The following is a 20,901-nucleotide window of genomic DNA, read 5'->3' on the forward strand; positions in this document are numbered from 1 at the left end:
TGAATTTGACGAAGTCGTCGGAAGCCGAGCGGCTTTGAAGACAGGGCGGCATCATATATTTATGGCTTCAGATGTACAGCAGACTCCACTTTGCATCGCACATTGATTATTTTCTACAACGGCCGTGTTCTTTCCTGCGTGAGTGCCGGCGCCCCGCGGTGAGAACAGCCGGTCGACATCGTGAACTCAAACAAAAGCACTCGCTCGGGTTCACGCAACGAAACCACTTTGAGATGCATTTATGTTTGGGCTGGAAATAACTACGAGAATCCAGTCCGAGGATTGAGCGTCGGTATCGGACTCGAAGGGGCGGGACAAAGGGTTGTCATCTGCTAGAAAACTGTGAGAAAATATGAAACATTTCCCCTTTTTTACATCTACTTTCATCACCTCTACTGGGGTCGACTGACCTCGCTGGACTCATTGGCGCGACCGCACGACTTAATGCACTTTTTAAAAAAAGATCAAGGCCGGTATCTTGAAGGTGGATTACAACCACCGGGTTCCCTTCATCCTCCCTCAGTCTGAGTCAGGGCTTCATCCCCACTTTCATGAAATGAGGAATAAAATGAGCATTTCCTTGATGACGTGCAGCATTTAGTTAACAGGAAGTAACGTCTCGTCTAAACGGGATAAAAGACGCCAAGTGGGGTTTTTTTCACAGAGGAAACCGATTCGGAAAACACTAATTAATCCGTGTTTTATGACGGATAGCAGCGTTTACCGGAAACAACGCCCGAGAGAGAGAGACGAATGGTGGAAAATAAACGAAAAGTATGTGTATCAGTCAGTATGCAACCCTGGAAGTGTGCCGTTCGGCTCAATTCCCATGCATCGCTTCCAGCAGCACACGTTTAATTATGACTCACAACAAGAGATCGCGTCTGTCTGAGTTTTCAAACCACTATGCAGCCGGGGATTTTCCCAGAAGTCATGTGGTTGACAGGAAAGCGGAGCTCCCACCTCCTGTCCGTCCATTTAGAGACGCCTCAGCCGTGGGGAAATTGATACTCCTTCCATCTAGCACTTAAATAATATAATTGCACCGTTGGTACGTGTGAAACGGTATCGTGTGACTACCTATTGGTCAATTTGGACAAGAACATCACAGCCAATTAGCCGCCACACTCCCAGACCGCCCCTCCCTTTTAAATCCGGAGCCCCCGTATCGACAAACGCCGAAGGGGATTAGCGCTCTGGGGTGCGAGGACGGGTTGATGGTTACGGACGATTTGACGCCGCAGATGCCCCCAAAACCGCAGAGGAATTACTTTAATGGACGTGAGCAAAAGAGGGGGCGGGAAAGAAGAAGAAAAAGGCTAATTATTTCCCCCCTTCACAGTCCTTTGATTTCCTCCCTCGGGTCATCAGCGGTGATTGATTCCTTTTGTGCGACCGATGATGGAGTTTGACTTTAAAGTGAGTATTCTCGTTAGAGCCAAACGGAGGATGCCGATACTCAGATCCGGCTATATTCACTCGGTCATGCACTCAAACAGAGTTAAAGATCACTGCAATGAGCATTTTATGTTGGATTTTTTTTTTGTCTTAAAATCGCAACAGCCTCATTATCAACTTCAAATCCTAAAAGATAAGATATTCAGTGCGTGCCGATAGATATTAGTCTGCGTACGAAGCAACAGGACGTACTGTGCAGCGCAGCACTCAGCAGAGATTAAGACGTGTACTTGACACATCCAATTTAGGAAGCAACACACTGGCAAACGCCGTGTGTGTGTCAGGCCTCTCTGTTGCTGAATATTCATGAACGCAACCAGGGAGATATTGACTGTTTATATAGAGGGCGTCTGCAGGCCTACCGGGGGTAGCATACTTAATCGCTTTTGCACATTTCCATCTTCTCGCTGGAAGAAGATGATGACTCCGTTCCTTTTTCTCTTTGAGGTATTTTTTATTTACACTATCAGTGCTCTGGTTGGGAACGGGCCGACGGCATTGATGCTTTCTCCAGGAACCTCTCATCCAAACCATTTCACACCTGACCCCGACCTTCTTCTGGTCCTGAGGAATACTCCAGCAGAGGAGGAATACTCCTGCAGAGGAGGAATACTCCTGCTGAGGAGGAGGAATACTCCTGCAGAGGAGGAATACTCCTGCTGAGGAGGAGGAATACTCCTGCAGAGGAGGAATACTCCTGCAGAGGAGGAGGAATACTCCTGCAGAGGAGGAGGAATACTCCTGCTGAGGAGGAGGAATACTCCTGCAGAGGAGGAGGAATACTCCTGCTGAGGAGGAGGAATACTCCTGCAGAGGAGGAGGAATACTCCTGCAGAGGAGGAATACTCCTGCAGAGGAGGAGGAATACTCCTGCTGAGGACGAGGAATACTCCTGCTGAGGACGAGGAATACTCCTGCTGAGGACGAGGAATACTTCTGCTGAGGAGGAGGAATACTCCTGCTGAGGAGGAATACTCCTGCTGAGGAGGAATACTCCTGCAGAGGAGGAGGAATACTCCTGCAGAGGAGGAGGAATACTCCAGCAGAGGAGGAGGAATACTCCAGCAGAGGAGGAGGAATACTCCTGCTGAGGAGGAATACTCCTGCTGAGGAGGAGGAATACTCCTGCAGAGGAGGAGGAATACTCCTGCAGAGGAGGAGGAATACTCCTGCAGAGGAGGAGGAATACTCCTGCAGAGGAGGAGGAATAAACCAGCAGAGGAGGAGGAATACTCCTGCAGAGGAGGAGGAATAAACCAGCAGAGGAGGAGGAATACTCCTGCTGAGGAGGAATACTCCTGCAGAGGAGGAATACTCCTGCACAGGAGGAGGAATACTCCTGCTGAGGAGGAGGAATACTCCAGCAGAGGAGGAGGAATACTCCTGCAGAGGAGGAGGAATACTCCTGCTGAGGAGGAGGAATACTCCTGCTGAGGAGGAGGAATACTCCTGCTGAGGAGGAGGAATACACCTGCTGAGGAGGAATACTCCTGCAGAGGAGGAGGAATACTCCTGCAGAGGAGGAGGAATACTCCAGCAGAGGAGGAGGAATACTCCTGCAGAGGAGGAGGAATACTCCTGCAGAGGAGGAGGAATACTCCTGCAGAGGAGGAGGAATAAACCAGCAGAGGAGGAGGAATAAACCAGCAGAGGAGGAGGAATACTCCTGCAGAGGAGGAGGAATAAACCAGCAGAGGAGGAGGAATACTCCTGCTGAGGAGGAATACTCCTGCTGAGGAGGAGGAATACTCCTGCAGAGGAGGAGGAATACTCCTGCTGAGGAGGAGGAATACTCCTGCTGAGGAGGAGGAATACTCCTGCTGAGGAGGAGGAATACTCCTGCAGAGGAGGAGGAATACTCCTGCAGAGGAGGAATACTCCTGCAGAGGAGGAATACTCCTGCAGAGGAGGAGAAATAAATGGAATGTTTTCATCAAAGTGTCAGCGCCACAGATTCACTACCTTGTGTTACTTTTGAAGAAAAAAAACATCTCTGACAGCATTTTGGCCGCCGTTTATGTTTAGAGCACAACCTACATATGTTGTGAAAGAGGGCTGTGAAATGCCTGAGCGCCGTGCTCTTGAGCTACTGGGCTGAGAGGCAGAATGCACTGGACTGAGAGAAAGGGGATGTACCAGAAGAGTAGAATAAAGAACAGAAATGTATGTTTGCCACATGATTCTGGGCAGGAGCAGCCGCCTCATAGGAGGCGGATGGAGGCTTTTCTTTCCTCTGATGCGGAGGACTCCACCGCCCCGATGGTGGGCATCGCTGTGGCGGCCCTATTGAGTGCTTTATAAAGACCTGCCCACCCGGGAAACCATCACAGCAACCACCAAAACAAAGATGGGGAGAGAGGAAAAAAAGAGAGGGGGACTCGGCTGGCTTACAGGAGATCAAACATTCTGCAGAACATTATCAGAGAGGACAAACCAGAACGCTGCACAGGGGTAATAACGTGTTTGAGGCGAGGCATCGTGGAGTAATACTCGGTCATTTGATGTGTAAACAACATGTAATTTATGTTGCACCGCTGGGATAAGCATGAGAAATATCTAGAACGCGACAACAACAAAAACACTCAACTTTTAGACTATTTCTGTATCATCTCTCAACCCATTTAACGCTCAACTGCTGCGGACAATCCCGTTACCGTGGAGCGCCACTCACCCAGTTCAGACATCTCCGGCACCGTGGCTACAAAGGGTCCGTCTGGAAATTTGGGTGCATTGTCATTGATGTCTTGTACTTTGATGATGAATTCCGACTTTGGTTCCAGCGCCTCCTCCGTGTAGCGGTCCAAGGCCTGCGCGTGCAGGACGTAGTGCGTTTTCCTCTCGCGGTCCAGGCTCTTGGCGGCGTGGATGTCTCCCGTCACTTCGTCGATGATGAAGATAGTCCCGGCTCCCTCCCCGCTCAGGATGTACCGGACGGATCCGTCGCCTTTATCCGAGTTGGAGTGAAGCTGCAAAAAAAAAGGGAAACCGGACATTGTGTGAATACAGAGCAAAAAAAAAAAGGTTTTAAAACGTGATTCTCAATTTGGTAAAATATACAATATCCAGATAGAGGCTGTAGGATGCATGCATGAGAGGGACCACTGTGGTGCACATATTATTATGGATGATTATATGCAATTAACAAATCAATGCTGGTAAATAGTTAATGTTTTTTCATTGAAATTCATCCTCTGAAATGTGAGGATTTCCTTTATATTTCTCTGTTTTATAACAATGTAAATACAATAAATGTTGGGTATTGGACTGGAAAATTGGCGTTGGGCATTTTTCTTCTCTATATGCCATATTTTTAGGATTACTTAAAATGAGCTCAATAGGAATTATTATTAAATGCTTTATTTGAAAAGGGGACAGCGCACATTAATACAAACATTTCAGGAAATGTGCCAGAGTTAGGCAAGAGGCTATTTTTCATCTGTAGTCCTGAGAGGCAGAAAAAAACAACTAGAAACAGGATTAAATATACAAGGTTATGAAATGTGGACGCTTTTAAAATGCGTGCACAAACAATGAACGATTGAGAATATTAAAATACATCGTATCCTCATTCAGTGGATAGACAACACAGAGGCTCACAGATGAATGAACTATGATTCACATCCACAGTGTAATCTCCACCGCGGCTATTTAAAATGACACAGCTCCATATAGCCGGAACCTTTGCAGCGCCACTGCACTGCATGCTGGTCCACAGCCCCCTTCTTTAGGATTCAGACAACTTTATTAAATACTCCCGCTCAGGAATCCATCTTTAGAGATTACGTTTTGGGTGAAATCCCTACAAGACGATTAAAAGGCGGGAAAGAGCGGCGCCCGGTTCTCACCGGGAGACGAGGGAACAAGGGGAGACGTTTCAGCCATAATTGATGCCAAGAGGATAACGACTTTCATGCCGATTGCTCAGCTGGGTTTGTAGTTTTAGACTTCATAAATATATTTTACAATACCACTGAATTTCCAAACCAGGGCGCCGTGGTAACATCATCATTTAGAGAACTTGGTTCTCATGAATAAAACATGTTCAGAGCGACAGACTTCTTTTTTACTTCTGATTTTTTATTTATTTTTTTCCTCAGACATGTGTCACACAGCTGAGCATAACAGAACAATCCATTTTCATTATGCACTGGCAACGCTTTCACATGCTGGTGCTGTTTTTGTTCATCATATTTGTACGTGCACGCCAATGTGTGCACGCCAATGTGTGCACGCCAATGTGTGCACGTCAATGTACTGCGAACACAACCTTTGAATTCTGAGTCAGTTTCGCCGCAAACAAGATTAATGCATGTCTTTGGAGAACGGAACACACAACACACACACAGAAAATTAATAATTCATAGCTCATGTTTGTGAGAAGTTAACATGTAACTCTCCCTCGCATTATTATATCTATATTTATACACACATACTATCGTAGTCTGGATAAAAATGGATATAATGTGTGCAAAATACCACAATGTAAAGGGGAGGGGGACAACATAACAAAACCATAAAAGAACGGCATGAAAAGGGGACTTTGAAGTGATAAATTCACAATTACCAGGTGGGTCACTGACTCTGATGCCAATTAGCAACATCTGTCAGATATAGCCGAGCTCAGCACTTTGATACGAGCGCTATCACAACAACGTCAACAAACTAACAAGCGGGGCCAAATCGTCTGTGACCGACCTGCAGGGGCATCAGTCAAAAGTAATAATAAACAAATATGTAAAGAATATAGCTCAGAAACAATAATTCCACAGCACAAATAGGACGAGCGGTGACAACCAATCACAGGGACGTGTTCTGGTATGAGCTCATCGTGTAATACAAGACGACCGCGTGAGGTAAGCGGACTCTAAAAGCCTCATTGGAGGAGAAGAGTTTCACATCATGCTGCAGTTCTACATTATGCTTTATGCATTTGCTGGACGATATATTGAGCCAGAATATTGTGCGATGAACGATATTATTGTCATTTTAAGACACCGATAAAAGCAAAACAATGAAAGTGCACACTTTCAAAGAGCAATTAAATGTTAATTCTCAAGAATAATTAGAAAAATATGAAAACATATGATTCAACAAACATGCATGTGAACACAACGGGCATTAAATATCAGGATTATGTCCATATATGGTATGATAAGTCGAGAGCCTGATTATTGAGCCTACTCCGCACATTCAGCAAAAGCGTGGAACTTCTGCATCGTCTTTGACTCTGAATAATTATTATTCCGTGATGTCACTGCTGGTCCTCTGATGAGGGATGTATCAGCGAGTGAGATGTAAACCAAACAGCATGAATGGTGACAGAACATCCTCCTGAACACGAGAACAAGAAACTCAAAGACACCGAGGAGGAGCAACTCGATAAAGCCATTTCCAACCACTGGAGGCAGTAGAGTTTCTTTGAAATGTTTTAAATGAAAAGAATATTAGGGTCTACAACAGGATCCATCGACCCCAGAGGAACAGTTCATGTGCCCTCTGTGTGTTAAACAGTCAGTTAGCCACATAGCTCGTTTGAGCTGCTGTCCAATATGAACTCAACATGATGCATCGCGTCATTTTACTTCATCTCTTTACACGCCTTAGGACAATGGTGCCTCATTATAGAGAGAGTAGGGCTGCAACTAACGATTGTTTTCATAATCGACTAATCTAGCGACAGTTTTTCCGATTAATCGACTAATCTAATGATGTTGGAATTTGAACTTCAAATAAACATCATCATAACAAATAAACTAAATAGTAATATAAGTTAAAGTGCAAATATGCTTTAAAAGTAAAGAAAAAGTACAAATAAAGTTTTAAAAGTCACTCAAAATAGCAATGAAGCCTCTGAAAGTGCAACATAACTAAAGAATAACTGAGCTGCAAGTGATATGCAAAGTCCAAAAGTAAAAAAATAGTCCAACCTACCCTGCAATTAAAGTGCAAGGGTTCAAAAGTAAATCAAAATGACTCATTGCAGTCCCACGTCTTGCTGCTCTCCTTCAGGGGAACACACACTTTACACACGTTTTAAAGTGTAATGCAGAAACGTGAGCGTGTGAATTTCTGATTATTCCGACTCCGCTCATGAAAGTGGAAGTGATCCCGACGGCTTGCTGTACGCCGGATTCTGGCAGGCGACCCTCACACAACCCTCTGAATGTGAGGAGCTGTTGTGGAATAATGAGGCAAACAACCCGCCGGTGGTTCGGTGACATGGAGGAAACACTCCTTCACATCCGACACGTCGACATCAACTCTGCACACAAAGCGTTCGTCACACGAAACATCACCGAGGAAACAAACCCTCCCACGTCTCAGCGTTTGGACAAGAAGGACTAAGTCGTTTATTCTTGGATAATTTGTTAGTTTAAGGGAATCTTGAAGCTCAGCCAAATGTTGACCTAATTTATATTGTGCTGTATTGTATAGTGACATCAACCGATGGCCCAGCTCTACATCCAATTGACACGTCAGGATTTATGTGATGTTTCTTCTGCAACGCTTGCAAAAAAACCTGCTGTGATTTAGTCGTCAACATTTAACCGCCGCCGTCCCCGAATGAGGACGCCGCTAAATAGTTTGAGTACAAACTGGAGCTGAAGACGAGTCCGTCTGCTTTGGCAGTGACCCAGATTGAGAAGCAATCAATCCTCGTACTGTTGCATTTGATTAAGGCCGTTCAACTTTGCACCCATTCATTGATCGATTGTCTGTTTGTTGCGTAATGATTTGCTATTTCAGCACGGATGATTCCTGCACTGCTATACATAGACATGACCGCCTGCACAGCACCTGTAAAGAGTAAAGGTCACATGTTCAGTGGAGAATAATTAGCTGGTGTTACCTTATTGACCCAGCCGTGTGTGTGTCGATGTTAAAGATACGCATCATGTGCAAAAGCGCCTCACAACTCACACACTGGGAAATTAAAACAACCCAGTCTTTCTTTTTCTTTTTCACTGGCCGTCTAGATCAGAAAACATTTGATTCAACAAGTCAATCCCATTTGGCTCTTGTTCCTTCGTCACATACGAGTCCATTACAATTTTATTTGGACCTTTTGGAACCGCGTGCATCAGCTGGCGTTCCTCTTCTCCTCCTCCTCATCCTCTTTTATTGGAGCACAGCTACCTTTTTGAAGTGCATTACATCCACCAACTGTTCCCTGCCCCTGCATATGGCAGCATTGTGTATGCATGAGTGTCCTCATATGCTGGTTAATCATATCCTTGTATGCAGACCTGCTGTACAGCACCACTAGTGCTGAAAACCTTTAAAAAGGGAGCACATCATGGACGACTCACTCCTCCTGAGCTTGTGCACATATGGCTTCTCTACCGTCCTGCAGACTGGAATAAGATAACCTTTGCAAAGGTGCACCATATTATTCCCACAAGCCGGTCAGAGCCGGCTGGATTTAAGAGGCGGGTCTTAAAGAGACAGTATTTAAGACGGAGAAGTGAATACAGGTATATTCAGGTAAACGGTCAAATAAAAAGAACGTGTTTCTTGGTTGTTAAAGCAGGTAAACATATTCTACTATTTTCTGCATTATTGTATTCTATTTTTTGCTTTGTAATGTTTTAAAATGAATGTTCTTAATTGTTTTTAAATCTTGTTTTCTTCTGCGTTATATTTCGATGCTTTTAATGGTTTTATGTGAAGCACTTTGAATCGCCTTGTTGTTAAAATGTGCTCTACAAATACACCTGCCTTGCTAGAAAACCCAAAAAACAACTAAAAGTCCCCTTGAACAATGAGTACAAGCCCTGAGGTAGAAAAGCTAATAAAAAAAAAAGCAGCACTGCGAGATTAAACGCAGCGCCATAAACAGACACAAGTTATTTAACAAGTTGAGCGGTGGAGAGATCTCGAGGCCACGGCTAATCAAAACCCGGACTAGCGAATGCGTTACTAATTAGAACGCCGGCGCTGATTGCAGACCCGACTCTCCGTGAGCGCCGCCTGCCCTTCCCCCGGTAAATACCAGGCCCGTAATTAGATGAGGAGTCAAAAGGTCCTGTTGAATCAGGTCGTTAATCAGTTGCTAATACAAAAACACAACCTCCAAAAAAAGCAAGGAATGAAAAAAATATGTTTACACGTTGGCGGTGTGGACAATTACGGCGTTTTGGCTCATTTCTGCCCCCTTTGAATTATAGATGTGGCGAGAGACGTTTTTGAAAAACAGTGGATTCCGGCGCCGACGCTGGTTTAATAATCAATTCCCTCGTGTAAATGACATCATTTAAATGCAGAGAACCAGACGGAGAGCGCCGCTATAACCACTTAGGAGGACGGATCCACTTCTGTCCGGCGGCGGCTCATAAATGGAACGCCGCCCCGCAGTCAGAGTGCTAATTTAGCCGTTGACTTCCTTCTGCGGGAGAGACGGTGAATCACGCTCGGCGGAGTGCGACCCCGACGACGACGCAGCCGCCCAAAATCTATCGCTGATAAAAGTGTCAACAGGCTGCGGGCCATTACCCAAAACATCACAAGCCAAAAAAAAAAAAAAAAAGTACAGCAGCGGCTGTAAAGAACAACACGAGGATGCTCAACAACTCAAACCTCGAACGAGCGATGAGGATTCACGCTCGATGGCGAGTGTTTTCAGGTGTTCTGAGGGTCTCGATTGCTTTCAAAACCCCCCTCATCTCCCATAATGCTCCATCGTGGTCCGATGTGTACTCAAGACAGACGCGTCCTACACACTGAAAATGAAAATAATCTGCTTTTTCTTTCGAATCAAACAGAGAAACTCATTTTTTTTAATATATTATGCAAATTAAACATGAAAACACACTTGTAATAGTATTTGGGGTGTAAAGGATTGCTATTGTAGGAAAGAAAAAAGGTAAAAAAGGTAAATGGACGTGTACTTGTACATCTCTTTTGTAGTCCTCCGACCACTCAGAGCACGTCAACACTACATGACATCATTCACCCATTCATACCCTGATGGGAGGAGCCACCTGCCCATCAGGACTAGCTAACACTCATACAGCTGCGGGACCTCTGACATTCAACCGAGCCACAGTCGCCCGGGTAAAATTGTTCATTTGTATTGGAACAGTGAAGTAAATTCACATAATTTGTCATCTGCAGAGCAGAAAAGACACAAATAACACAACTTCATGTTTATTCACCGCCTGTGTGAGTTTGAACACATCAAAGAGGAGAAGTTGGAGCATCCAACATGTCTCTGGACAGAGACTTCCCTCACTGCTGTTTAGTTCACTTTGTATTTCACAGACTTCTCCTTCTTAGTCAAAGCTGAGTGTACAAAACTGGGCTTGAGGCCAATCTCTGTCACATGATTTTAAAAAGCAGGGCTCCATTTCTCTGCAGAGGGTGCTGCTCCCGCATTTCCATATTTTATCCACGCTTCGTTCATTTTGATCACACAGAAAATGTCATGACAACTCGCCTTCATGTAATCGAGTGTACATTTTCCTTACAGTGCAAAAGCACGGGGGCAGATATGGACTCCATGTGTGGCAACCTGGAGGAGCAGGAAGATCCAGCAGGGGAGGGGGGGGAATTCAATTCAGCCGAGTATCGATCTTTTATTATATAAATGATAAACGTTTTGGTCCAAAATCAATTGCTTTTTCAGTCCACTAGATGGCACTGTGTTAGTTTTTTCGAACGTTTTTTTGCAAAAGCATATAACAGGGAACTTAAATGTAGTTGAGAACAAGCCTATGCACGCCTAGCTCAGCTGGACCCTGAATGCAGCTGGTTGGGAACATTGTCTGCCAGAAACATAAACGTAAAACGTTGTTTTTTAACGTCTTTGTCTTCAGTGTTGCGTCTGAACGTTTCAGCCCTATGCTGGCAAGTGTGAGAGCGCCGAGTTGCGTAGAGGCCAAGAGCGGTATTGCAGACAGATAGAGATTTCAATTATAGCGCGCAACAAAAAAAATTGGGTTAGGGGGTGGTGACCATAGGGAATACACCTTTTTTATTCAACGTTCATGTTTTTGTTGATCCATGAAAGAATAAAGTTCTACTCACAAAATGTCATTTTTTTTTTCAAGTTGTATTATAAATGTTTGCATGCATGTCTGCTTATGACAAGGTAAATACAGTTAAATTACCCCAAAATGTCCAGTTTATTCCTGTTAATTCCCATATATTCCCGTGGAAAGTTTCCAACTTTGAATATTCCCGAAATTTTGCAACCCTAGTACAAGGCTCCAGACTGCGACCAAATGGTTGCATTTTGCACCTAAAATTAGACACAATGCGACTAAATGTTTCCTCTACTCGCGTGTGCGACCAGTAAATTAGCTTTTTTTTTATTAAATATTTTTGTTGCTGACAAACTTCAGCCCACTATAGTTAGCGGTAATGCCTGAATGACTGGTTTGGAAATTCAGCTTTCGCGATGAGCGGCTGCGCGAGTTCACCTGGCTGAGGTGTTTCAGGGAGACGAATTCAATGAACTGCAAATTCTGCTGTCGATACCTTACAACATGCGGGGAACACGAAATTTGCTGATAAGACAATTAAAACACGACACGCTGATCAAACACAACGCCAGTCAGAAACATAAAATGTGCAATGAAAGTGCAGCTCCACTCCCAGTAGCTAATTACAGGGGCTGGCCAACACAGGCACCTTATCCCCCACCAGGGGGCGATCTTTTGTAGGAAGTGTTATTGCACAAGTTATGTCTACAACTTGTTCTGTGTTGTCAGTAGAGCATAAATATTAATTTGGTATTTTTAAGCTGTATAACTGGTGTATGTTATTAAAACTATTGCATAAGTTTAAAAGATTGTAGTTTATGCATTTAATGTCAAAGTATTTATCAGTAATACAGTGAAAATGATAGGAAAACGTTGCAAGTCGATTTATAGTGTGCGCCCCTAAATTTTCAGCTTGCGCCCCTAAAATTTTAAGTTAGGGGCCACTGTGCTCCTAGTAAAAAAAAGTTAGTCTGGAGCCCTGCTTTTATTAGGAAGGAAACAAAAATGGCGACAATTTGCAGTTGGAAAAAAGGGAATAAATTGCAATACTCAATATATCGCCGTATCGTGATAGTATCGAATCGTGGGACCTCTGTTGATTCCCACCCCCAATATCCAGTATATATATATATATATATATATATATATATATATATATATATATATATATATATATATATATATATATATATATATATATGGAAATCTCTCCTACACACTGATCGGTGAAGTCCAGAGGAGACGGGTGAAGAAAGTTGAAATTCAGACCTCGTGTCGTCGTCTTCCCACAAAAGACCATCGGTGCCGGAGAGGAATCCTTCTCCTCCGCGGGTCATCAAAACAAGGGATTGCGTTTATCTCTCCGTCTCCACGGCCGACTTTATTAAAGACTAGTGGAATAGACGACCTGCATGTGGCTGGCGGCTGGCAGCTGGCAATGCATTTCGGAGGAGTTTAAAGAGATCAACGGAGTCTGAGGGGCTCCGGAGACGAAGCCGCCGGCGGGAAGAAAAAGAAAAAGAAGAAGAAGACGAAAACACTCCAATCTCAAGCAGAACCTCGCGTATAACCACATCACATGCCCACAGGAGCAACCCCGAGAGAAAGTGGATTCTTCACTTTTCTTTTGTCAACAAGTGCCGCGTCTCCGCCGCCACGAGAGGAGCCTCGCTTCGTTTGTGTTCCCCGAGCTAATTGGCGCTCGCCGTCCCAGTCGATTAAGAGGAAGGAGAACCAACCCCCCGCCTGATGGACGCCCTGCCGCTACAACACCAATTAGTATCAGCTTTTACTCGTGCCGTGTGTAATATAAATCACATAGAACAATAACACACGCTATCAAACCCAAGATACAACCTGTGATTATAGTTACGCAATCACTAATTTTGGCTGCCGTAATTGAAGAAAATTAGACGTCGGGAATTATGATTTGAATTGCTCTGATGAGTAAAAAGTAGACGCTGTAAGCAGCACCTGTATGATCAACGCAGTTATCAAAAGTAATTAATTTGTCTTTCATCTTCTTCAAAACGTGTTCTTCCAGATATGAACATTACTGTGATATGCTGTCATTGAACAACACAGACCGATGCATTAAATACCTTATTTACATATATTATTCTGATATCCATATTAGATTGTCTCATAGCTTACTGTGAAGATTGCAATGTTAATATAATAATGCTAAGCTGGTTGTAGTGCTGGATCTGATACTGGACTCACGTTGGGTTGTGACTCCAATCGGTACAATTCTTTATCTCTAAAAGTCATAATTTCTTCTTATCTGAACCGTGATACAATCTGAATGAGTTGTAAGCTCCAACAACAGAGCAACCTTGCAACCAAACAACATAACAAACCATCAGCTATGAACAAAATAATAACTTACAAACATCTCTGAATGGATTTGCATTAAACTGCGACGATGATGAGCAAACCTGTTGACCCACAGCAGATAAAAGATCCACAATGCTCCATTCCTGGGCCGACATAGAAGAGCGTGCACCATCACAAGATGCAGTCTATGTCCAGCCGTGCCAATTATTATATTCCTGCCAACGTATCAGCCGAGTGTCTGCAACTCAAACATACAGAACTCATTTCCCATTTCAGCTAGATAAAACAAAAAAAACATAATATTCTCATCCAAGTTCAATGAAGCGTTGGAATATATCAACTATTTTTGGAAGAGGAGGACATGACATGTAACACAACATTCACATTTCCAAACCCCCGATGGAGGACCGTCCTGATAAACGTTCCACATCGCTGCTCAGCTTGACCGCCGTCTGTCGCTCCTCCACTCCTCTCCACTCCTCTAGCGGCTTTTGTCCTTTTCCATTGTGCAAATCCCGGTAATGTATGTGCACCGGTTGGTTTACATCGCTGGTGAATGCTACTGGTAATGGCTCGGCCTTATCCACATAATGTATGCCTGGTTGCCTCTCTGCTGAGAACGACTTCAAACTCCTGATGTGACAATTATATGAAATCAACACAAAACGCATGAGATGTGTCAAAATACAAGCGAGGGAGCCGCATTTCAGCAGATCCTACGCTGAGGTATACTTTATATTCCAGCGACTTCAACTAAGACACAACAAAAACGTGCATGAAAAGTGGCAGTAATGTCCAGTTCATGCAATATATAGGAAATGGAAATGCATGGAAATCCACTGATTGGGAGAAGTCACGAGAAAGAAGAACATTTATTTATTGTATTAATGTTTTTAGGTTCATTAAATCTTCGTATTGCACTTACAATTAAATAAACAGAACAATCCTGCAGATATTTGCATGAAGATAAGACTTAAAAATGCATTCTTCAGCTATCCGTCATCAGTCTTCTACTTTGCAGCCAAGGCATCTTGGTCGCCCCCTGGTGGCCTGGATGTCCGCGAGGACGCTCTTGGTTTCATACGCCGAAACGTTTCTACGTTTTTTAAGTCGCCTGGAAGCCGACCTTGGTTTGTCCGCGAGCAAACCGGCGGCAACACAATTCACGGTTTCATGTCGGGTCGGGGAGATCCATTAAAACTGCATCGCTTCGGACGTTAACAGGAACGGGCAGTCGAAGGTGTATTCCATCAACAATGTGCACGGTGAGCGGAGCGGGGGGGTAAAGAGAAATAAACCGGCTGCACTCCCTAGCTGATGAAGCGTGCGTTGGCTTCATCTTTGCAATTAGTGAAGGGGGGTGGGAGAGAGAGGGGGGGGGGGGCATTTGTGATTAAATCTCGCCTCTTATACTTCACTCAAGAGGACTTAATCACTTTCTATGTAGGCGTGCTTGATTGTCTGATTATCACCACATTTTGACCGTGGACCCTCCCAATCAACCCCCCATCCCCCACACACACACACACCTCCTCGATTGATTTGTAACAGTCACAGTGAGCCCTGATGATGGAGAGCCCGCCTAATGACCATACATCAAGAGGCCGTGATGACGAGGAGGAGGGGGGTGACGAAGACGTGCCGCCGACGCACATCACCGAGACCCGCCCCGATAGTCGTCCTCTATTTAGACATCTGCCGGGGGGAAAAACGGAATGAATCGTTGTCTTCCCAGCAGGGCGGTTGACTCCTAGATGTACAGTAATGAGATTATTAGAGTCCCGGAAAGCAACTCTGACACTCATTTAGTGTCTCTCGCTCTCTCTCGCCAACTGCTACTAAAATTTGTACATTTGCACGAGATGGAAATGAAGCTGTCAGCAGATCAGCTCGAGAGAAGAAAGTTTCTGCCTCGTGCTACGGCAGCAAGTGAGGCCAAATGGCTTTAGTCTCAAGTGTCTAAATGGTGCTAATACTTTTGAACGTCTCAGCCAGAGGACAGGGGAATGCACTTAGGAGATATTAAGCATGCCTGCACAGACAGCGGACATCCTCCAGTTATTTTCTGCAGTCGCCGACTCCATGGAAGCTGAACTTTAGATGCTCGGCTTCATTTGCTCCGCCCATCTCTTGTTTTGGTGAAAGTGAGACTGCATCAAGGACGCTGCAGATACATTTTAATGCCTCACGGGACGATGAGCCAAGCAAAGACTGTTGATCCAAAGTGTACACACACACACACACACACACACAGAGTACAATTGACCCTTTGCTAAGCCCCGTTTTTTCCGCTGCTACTCCCCTCAGCTGTCAGAGCTACCATGGAGCCCACACTGTCACTAACTGCAGTCACCGCATAAATGTTATCCTTTCTTTTCAGAGACAAGCGGACCGAAGGGTCGGCAATATGCATTTGAAAGATAAATCCAGGATGTCAAACTGATTCGGCTGCAGAACTAAATACAAAAAAGATAAAAGCTGAAGCCTTCAGATAACATTGTAAAAGTTTAACTAGCACATCACCTGGCGATGCAGACGGCAGACAATAAGGAAGTAGAATATCTTTGAGCTTTGACTGACGGATAGATAAAACCAGAAGGAATAATTAAATTACTGGTTCCGTTCACATATTTTGGAATTGTCCAGCTTTACAATCGTATTATTTGAGACCGAAAAGAAACCCTAAACCTTCACACAAAGCTAAACTACCACTGGTGACATTTAGGTTCAGCTCTTCTTTGCATTGGAGTTCCATCAAAACAATCTAGATAAAGGAACGACATACACAAGTGAAAAAAGTGCTCAAGATATATAAAATTATAGATTGCGTGCCTCCAACGCCAACCAGTTCACGTCCGAGCAAAAGGTCATCGCTTCACCATTTTATCCAGAACACAATTCGGTATGTAAGTATGAGGACCTTTTAGTTTAGTGTGTGTGTGTGTGTGTGTGTGTGTGTGTCAGAAGAAAGTATCAGTGGTTGATGAGCATCATTGCTGTCATTTTCAGGATGTTTCTCTTTCCAGCTACGCAGACTAATGGGACGTCAACTGTGAAATGTTGCTTGTTATTTCCTGCAACACCTCACTGGTTTAACGCTGAAAACATTGCAATCTGCGTGCGCTCGTTTCCCGTGTTGCAAAGAGTGGGTGAAAAGCAATTTCATGTTAAGACCTCAAATGCATTTCCTTTCAACTGTTGATTTATTACTGTACATACAACAAGACCGTATCCTGATTCTGTCACAGCACAATCCATGTTTAGACGTATGAATAAAACATCTGGGCACCTTTCTCAGAGGTTGCTAAATGAACACATGGGGGAATATTTACTGTATATTTCTGCAGACGCGGTTCAATCCGAGGATACCCGGCTGATACTTCTCATCCAAAAAGCGTCCGCGCCACGCCTTCCAACCGACTTGTTTTCACCGCAGGACACGCATCCGTTCAGGGTCTGGGGGGGATTTGCAACGTCTTCCAGAAATTACCATCCAGTCCGCAACCTGCCCGACGACTCGGAGGCGCCACGCCGCGCTGACTGACGCGGAGACGTTCCCGTCTGGTATCTGGACGAGGCCTGTCCCCAAACTGAGCATTTGCGCCTCACTCATGCACAAAGCTGTCATTTCCTCCCCCCCCCCCCCACCCTCCAAAATGCATCAGCCTCCCCAGAAAGGTGTCACTGGGGATTAAGGGACACCTCAAGGGGATTAAAAACCTTCTTGACAGACTGGCTGCTGCACTTATTCACACAAGTCACTCGATGCCGTCCTTTGTGTGAGAAGAGGGGGAAAGTACAAGCGACATGACACGACACGACTGCCGAGGCCGGCGCTCCGACCTTGCAGACGCCCCCCCGAGCGCGCAGGGGGCGTGTCATGTTGACCGCCCGATAATTACCATCCACAAAATGTCCCGTTTTTTATCCCAACGAGAGCAATAATCGACAGAGACTGTGCTGGCAATTCCCGAGTGGAACCGCTCATTTGCTGCTCGCTAATGTCCAGAGTTTTTAATCAAGCAAAGGAAGGAAGGGGGGGGGGGGGGGGGGGGGAACCCACAATGCAACGCTGTACGTGCTGAATGCATTAATTAATCCTCCTCCTCCTCCAATTAACGGTCATTCTGTCTCCTAGCCACATTAGGACACTGCACACGAGTCCCAACCCACATATTTAAATGTTTGTGTGTGTGTGTGTGTGTGTGTGTGTGTGTGTGTGTGTGTGTGTGTGTGTGTGTCTCTCATCTGGAGACCTCATCGCTTTAAACACGCATGTCAAATTGATTCCTTAATAATGTGCGTGTGTCTTCTCAGTTATTTATCATCATCATCATCATCATCATCCAGGATTAGCTGTTTATGTTTGTTTGGCTTTCATCAGTGGCACCCGCCACACTTATTAACACACACACACACACACACACACACACACACACACACACAGGGAACAACAACCCCCTTAGGGTAGGAGTAGAAGCAGCACAATCAGCCAACCAGCCAGCAAACCAAACACTCATAAACTCCAAAAGCAGCGGACGAATCCAGCGTGGACGTGCGCGGCGTCTTCAGCATTGTGGGACACGAAGCCTCGTGAGCGCTGAGGGATTGTTTTCGTTGGCACTGTGGGGCTTTACGGTTCACTCATGCGTCAAATAATATTAGCCGAAACATGTTTCACCAGTAAATAACCTTTCTTCCCTGCTTCACGGGGACATTTGGGATTAAAAAAACCCCAGTTTTTTGTTTTTGTTTTCGACAAACAGTATTGGAAAGTGATATTTACTCTTCTTATTGTTGTTTTTTTTCCTCAATTTCACCCTTTTTTTTTTTTCTTCCCAAAAGCATGTCATCCCTCTTTTCTTTCATTTTCCCTTCAAATGGCCCCCGCTGTTGAAACACACACATGTGCAGCAGTCGGAGGAGCGTTCTGCCTTTCTCATTCTCTTGCTCTCGGAGTGCAGTTGAGGGGATTAGTCTGTGCCTGAGTGCCTAGAATAATGATCACTGCAGCGGAGAAACACATTTTAACATTTCAGGAGATAAGGGCAGGCAATCTGCAAGCAGAGGACTTAACCAGCTCCCTGTGGCTTATTGTGCAGCTAACAGACAAGTCACCACCAACAAGCGTACCCTATGTGCACCAGCAGAAAGAAAACCCTATATCTTCTCCTCTAGAAGGGATATCGGTCACCCGGGAATCCCATTCATAAAATGTTCCCGTCAGTTTACCGTGTCCCCGTTGCAGAAGCGTCCAATTCCTTACTGTGGAGGTTCGTTTCCCACCAAGAGATCAAATCTGGGTTCAATTCCCACAGCGAGAGCAAAAATCGGATATTTCAGTTCAAAGACATGCTCCATGTAGAAGAGGGGCTATTCTCTCTCTCTCTCTTTCAAACTTCATCCTCTCATCATAGCTGGCAGACATGCTGAGAGCCACTCCCTCATTACGGAGAGAATAAAACCTTTTTTTTTGGGACGTTACTTTGAGAGGAATCCGGTCCGACATTGTAATGACAAACAGCTTCACAAATGAGCGCTGGATATGGAAAAGTGCATCTACCTCAATAGAACAACCAATTGCCAAGCAAATGCCAAGCAAGAGACATCCTACCTTTCCCACATACTGCGCTTCTGGTCCCAAGTGCTCTTCTAAAACAAAGAACTGGTTCCAGATCCAGCCCCGCTTGGGCCTGTGGTGCACCTCCGTCTCCCCGTTGGCCAGTCTGGTCTGGTTCCTGGAGGGCACCCTGGCGGGGCCGTGGTGGCTCGCCCCGCAGCACCTCTGGAGGAAACAGAGGCACACCAGGACGGGGCAGAGGCAGGAGGTGGCGGGTATCCTCATGGCGGCGAGTTTTGTACAGTTATCCCCGTGTTCCCAGGTGGTAAGCTCCTCCCACTCCCGCCGCGGCAGCCGCCACAACTAGCCACCGCTGCAGGCCCGCGTGGAGTAGTCCCGGCAAAAAAAAAAAAAAAGAATCTAAATCCAAACTAGGGAAATAGCGGTCCGGGTAGCTCCTCCCGGGTTCATGGCCCAAAGCTGAACGTTTAATGAAAAGACGAAGAAAAAAAAGGGCCGAGATACATTTACATTATGGAAGTTCCCCGACTGAGACGCTGTGGAGGGACGTGAACTTCTGGGGCAGCTCTACCGAGAGCAGAGGTTAATCCCGGAAGCCATTCTGGATTTCCTGTGAGAGAGAGGAAAGGGAAATGCAAAGTTAGAGATTAATTTGATGGATATTAGAAGCTAAATGTCCACTAATTCCCTCCAATTAAATTGAAACTCATAAATCCTTACAGATGAGGACATGCTCTTCAAACCGGTCGACTGGGGGAAAGTACAAACAGGCAACGGAAGACAAATGTTTGGTATTATGCAGATGATACAAACTTAGAGGGCTATTAAAAGGTGGCGCAGGCCCACGGGGACGGAGACCGATGCCGCCCTGTGAGGTCAGAGCAGGATGAGTCGGCTTTAGAAGAAAGAGGTTTGATTCGACTGTTTTAAGGCCGCTGAGGCTTCCTGTGAGGCTCAGCCTGTGAGGCTCACCCTGTGAGGCTCACCCTGTGAGGCTCACCCTGTGAGGCTCACCCTGTGTTCCAGCGCGCTGAATAATAAGCGCGGCAGGAAGAAATGCATTTACTGTGATAAGGAGAGACATCAAGCCACTCAGAAGAAAGGCAGAGAGGGATTTTTAGGAGGCAAAGAGAAACTGTTTTTTTTATATCAAAACTATATATTTGAAGGTGTCATTGAAAAAGTAAAAAAAAAAAAAAAGAATAACTGCAAGCTTTGTTGAGTTTCTTGCTGAGCATTCCAGTGAAGCTCTGCTAATCTTTTGAGAAGAATGAGCGTTACACCTGCATGTGCAACCCTGTGCTCTTTAAAGAGGAGGTATAATGGAGAACCAACCAGTCTTGGGGTGGATTTAAAAAGTTAGATATATTATTTATTATTTAAGTGCTGCTGAAGCATGAAATCGGTCCTCGGTGCTCACTTATTTTTTCAGACGAGAGGAAATTGCTGAATTTGACCTTGCTGTTGTGAGATGCCCTTCTCTGTGATGTCACAACAGAAGCAAATAACCGATTTCGGAATCTCGTTTTCTTTTTTTTAAAT

General features: G+C 45.0%; 1 protein-coding gene across 2 annotated transcripts in view; it reads right to left on the reverse strand.

Annotated features, from left to right (window-relative positions):
* The window catches only part of LOC306750597 (cadherin-18), a gene marked incomplete at both ends in the record, with an annotated part of 64,744 nt that extends 45,121 nt beyond the window's left edge, over positions 1–19,623 (reverse strand). For both annotated transcript variants that reach the window (XM_079234049.1, XM_079234050.1), the window contains 2 exons: positions 4,130–4,424; positions 19,393–19,623. In XM_079234049.1, coding sequence (XP_079090175.1) covers positions 4,130–4,424; positions 19,393–19,623 — 526 coding nt within the window. The remainder of the gene's footprint in view (positions 1–4,129; positions 4,425–19,392) is intronic.
* Positions 19,624–20,901: the final 1,278 nt, after the last annotated feature.

Source organism: Taurulus bubalis (genome assembly GCF_910589615.1).
Source record: "Taurulus bubalis genome assembly, chromosome: 18".
NCBI classification, from domain to species: domain Eukaryota; kingdom Metazoa; phylum Chordata; class Actinopteri; order Perciformes; family Cottidae; genus Taurulus; species Taurulus bubalis.